A 3,829-nucleotide genomic window follows, 5' to 3' on the forward strand; every position below is an offset into this window, starting at 1 on the left:
GCACCGTGCACAGTTCCTGTCTCCATATCCGTGTGTCAGACCCACACCGGGATCACCGTGCACAGTTCCTGTCTCTATATCCCCCTGGGTCAGACCCACACCGGGATCACCATGCACAGTTCCCGTCTCCATATCCCCCTGGATCAGACCCACACCGGGAGCACCGTGCACAGTTCCTGTCTCCATATCCGTGTGTCAGACCCACACCGGGATCACTGTGCACAGTTCCCATCTCCATATCCCCCTGGGTCAGACCCACACTGGGATCACCGTGCACAGTTCCTATCTCCATATCCCAGGGTCAGAACCACACCGGGATCACCGTGTGCAGTTCCTGTCTCTGCCTTGTGCACAATTTCCATCTTCATATCCCCCCCACCCCTTGGTTCCTCGTTATAGCCGGGGGTGGTAATGGGGATGAGGTCCCGTTCCCAATGGCGCGCGTCTCAAATAACCTCTGAGGAGCCAGTCCAGCTCCTGGCCTTCACGTGTAGTTTAGCTTCTGAGCTTGGCAGAATCATTTCTATTGACAAGAGAAGGGGCAAAGGTGGGTGACTGCCGCTTTAAAACCAGTCGTTGCGGGCAGACGGGGCTCATCAGCCGTGGTTGGCACCTCATCGAGGAGCCGGAATAGTCCGATCTCAAACCTCCTCTGCCTTGTGGAGGCACCGGGAAGAATCTGGGGGTAAACCGGAGGCGGAGTCCCTCAGTCAATACTGACTGGCAGCTCGCCGTGATCGAACTGTACTGGTCTCTGCCATTCCTTTGGGCTCATCGCAGAGAGGGGGAGCCTCTGCACGGGTAGCGGTTTGCCCTGGCCTGACTATAAGCTCAAACGCAAGACCGACGGAGCCGTCACCTCTGGGACGGAGTTGTTGGGAACTGCACGAAGACGTACACCAAGATTCCTTTATTCAATTCAAAACATCAAAATCTGTGAACACAGAACAAAAACCCAGAATAAAATGATCGCATGCCCTCCCCCTGTAACCCCACCCAGCACACCCCACTGCAGGGAGGGGAATAACTTCCCCGTCTTGCCAGTAAAAAGCCTTGGTAGCTAAAATTGGTTTTACAAAGATATACGAGACAGAATAAAACTTCTTTTACAAAAGTTCGTCCTGGCTTTTAAAAAACACACAGAGATTGGTTGAGATTGCCAGATGCGTTCTAACGCCCGGAGCTAGGGGTTTACTATGGCGAATGGTGTCCCAGTTCCCTCTGCTTGGCCGTTACTGGTCCAATCTTCTCCACAATGGCCAGCGGTGTCCGCTCCCTGCCTGGAGTTAAGGGTCTCGATCCATGTCTGGTGCTTGGGGCATCCATGTTCTGCACACCTCTCCCGCCCCCCACAAGCGCCTCACCCAAACACCCTCGAGGGAGAGTGAAGTCACGCCTCTGACGGGCTGCTCCATCTCCAACACTGGTTACGTCGCTGATGTAGTTGTCCTGAGGATGGGGGTGAGTTGCAGGCTGGGCTGAAGGTGGGGAGAATGGGCAAGGGGTTGGGAACTCGTCCCTCCCTCCCCACCTCCAGCCAGGAGAAAACATCGAACCCCAACTCCATCTCCACCATGAATAGCCCAGATAAGGAAATCAAAATAATTCCAGTCCCGACCACATAACTCCACTCCCCACTCTCCTCCCCACCAACGTCCCAGTGCAAGGATTGAACCCGCCCCATATTTCGTCTTCTGTGCTGGAGTGCTCCATTGGGCTTCTTCACCGCGTAAATGGTCCCCGTCTTATGCACACCTGCTGGTTCGAAGCAGTGGCCCTATCAGGTTCCAATGCACCCAGACACGGATGAGGATAGTCCAATAGTTCAAGATGGTTGGCAGTAGTCCAATCTTTTCTACAATGGCCAGTAATGTCTATCTGACATGGTTGATATTGGTCCGTCCGGATTTCTTTGCAATGGACAATGGTGACCCTCCAACTTGGCTGTCCAATCCTCGCTGCAATGGCTAATGATGTCCCAGACTCCTCTAACACTGTTCGCTATAGGTGCAACTCTCTCTGCAATGGCCAATAGTTTCCTAAATCTCTCAGACGTACCCAGTATTTGTCCAATTACCTCTACACTGTTCATTGGGGCCCCTAAGTTGGTTGGTATTGGTTTGATCTTCTGTGCTATGGCCAGTGATGTCCTAAAGTACCTTTAACTTAGCCGTTATGGATAATAGTGTCCCAAATCCTTCTAACGTGGTCGGTCAGTATTGGTGCAAAAGCACCGGGGGGTGGGGGTGGGTTACACTACACTATCTCCCTCAGATGTTGGGTTGGGGTGGGTCTGAAGATACACTGAATTAACCCATGAGAACTGGTCTTCACCTACAGTGGTGGGGTGTCAATTATCTTCTTCAAAATGGCCCACACAACCAATCACCCTCTAAAATGGTGGATGGGAGAGATCTTTCTCTACAGTGGTTGACGAGCACTCCAGGCACCTACAGAAGGCGCCTTGGTGGGAGAAGTGCTTCTAGAATCCCAGGCCTCAGCACAACACCCCATGCCAACCGTCCTTCAGTGAAAACTATCGAGGGGAGTCCCGGGTGTCTCTGAAATGTGGCTGCAGGCTGGTCTTCATCCAACATTCCCGCTGGGAGATGGAAGCTGGGGTGAAGTGGGAGAGGGAGTGGTAGAGAAGGTTCCCCCATGGTGTAGCTGAGGATGAGCAGGCAAACCGAGATGGGTCGACTGGACGTGGCCGCGGATCCCAGCTGTCAGCGTCCAGAGGGCTCGAGGAAGAGGGCAAGAGGGAGGAAAGGGCAAGAGGAGGAGGGAGAGAGTGATGGGGGGGGGTCTCACCTCAGGCAGTGAGGAGGAAGAGGAGAGAAGGAGGAGTGGAGGAGTGCTGAAGAAGATAGGGGAGGCAGGGAAGGGGAAAGAGAATGAGAGAGAAGGGAGGGACAGGTAGAGAAGGGGACAGAAAAAGAGGGAGGGGAATGATGAGGCGAAGATAGGAGGAGGGAGAGGGAGAGGTGGGAGGAGGTTGGAGGACGGGTAGGCTGGGTGGCGGAGGAAGGGACGAGGGAGGGATGGAGAGGGATGATCGAGAAGCCAGGGGGCCCCGTCTCAGACGGTGACCTCCGCCTTGGAGCCTGAGCGGATCTGGGTCCCCGGGTGCCCTGGCAAGGGCTGGAGTTGGTCCACGGTACTGTGCCTCTTGGCAGCAAAGGCTTGGCGACGCTCGGCACTGGGCAGAGTGCCCACCCCTGCCCCTGCCCCTCCCCCAGCCCCCCCTCGGGGAGAGCCGGCCGAGGGGTGGGAGTTCATCTTGACGATCTGGTGGCGCTCGATCCAGGGACGGGAGGGCGACGAGACGTTCCCGTAGGAGAGGGCCTTCTGCGAGAGTGGCAGGAAGAAGGGGGATAGAGGCGGAGGGGGTGGAGGGGGAGGAGGGGGCGGGGGAGGGGGTGGGGCAGAGGGGCAAAGCCGCTCGCGGGAGCGGGAGGAGCGTGGCCTCGGAGGGGGGAGAGGGGGGAAGGAGGAGGCGGCTGGGTGTCCCGGCTCGGACAGCAGGCGGTCCTGGGAGATGGCCCGTCTCGGGCATGGGGAGGGTGACGGCGGTAAGGCACTGGAGCAGGGGTGGTTACGGGGTGTGCGCCGCAGGGGGAGGGTGCCCCGTCCGGGGGTCTCGGGGAGGTGACGGTGTTGGCAGCAATCCTCAACGTCTCGGGCTGGCAGGAGAGAAGGGATGGGGTGAGTGGGGGGAGGGAACAGAGAGGAAGGATAAAGAGTGAAGAAAGGGTGGGGGGGACAAGAAGAGAGAGAAAGTGGGAGAGATGGGAGGGAAAGAGAGGGGAGAGAGAGAGACATAAATGGA

The 3,829-nt window shown here is 56.8% G+C and overlaps 1 protein-coding gene across 1 annotated transcript in view; it reads right to left on the reverse strand.

Annotated features, from left to right (window-relative positions):
- Positions 1-3,078: 3,078 nt before the first annotated feature.
- The window catches only part of LOC132385469 (protein shisa-7-like), a 298,999-nt gene continuing 298,248 nt past the window's right edge, over positions 3,079-3,829 (reverse strand). Inside the window, exons 6-7 of the mRNA XM_059957555.1 lie at positions 3,427-3,683; positions 3,079-3,348 (exon numbers count right to left, since the gene is read on the reverse strand). Of these exons, the coding sequence (XP_059813538.1) occupies positions 3,079-3,348; positions 3,427-3,683 (527 nt within the window). The remainder of the gene's footprint in view (positions 3,349-3,426; positions 3,684-3,829) is intronic.

The sequence above is a fragment of the Hypanus sabinus genome (genome assembly GCF_030144855.1).
Source record: "Hypanus sabinus isolate sHypSab1 chromosome 24 unlocalized genomic scaffold, sHypSab1.hap1 SUPER_24_unloc_19, whole genome shotgun sequence".
Lineage (NCBI taxonomy): Eukaryota > Metazoa > Chordata > Chondrichthyes > Myliobatiformes > Dasyatidae > Hypanus > Hypanus sabinus.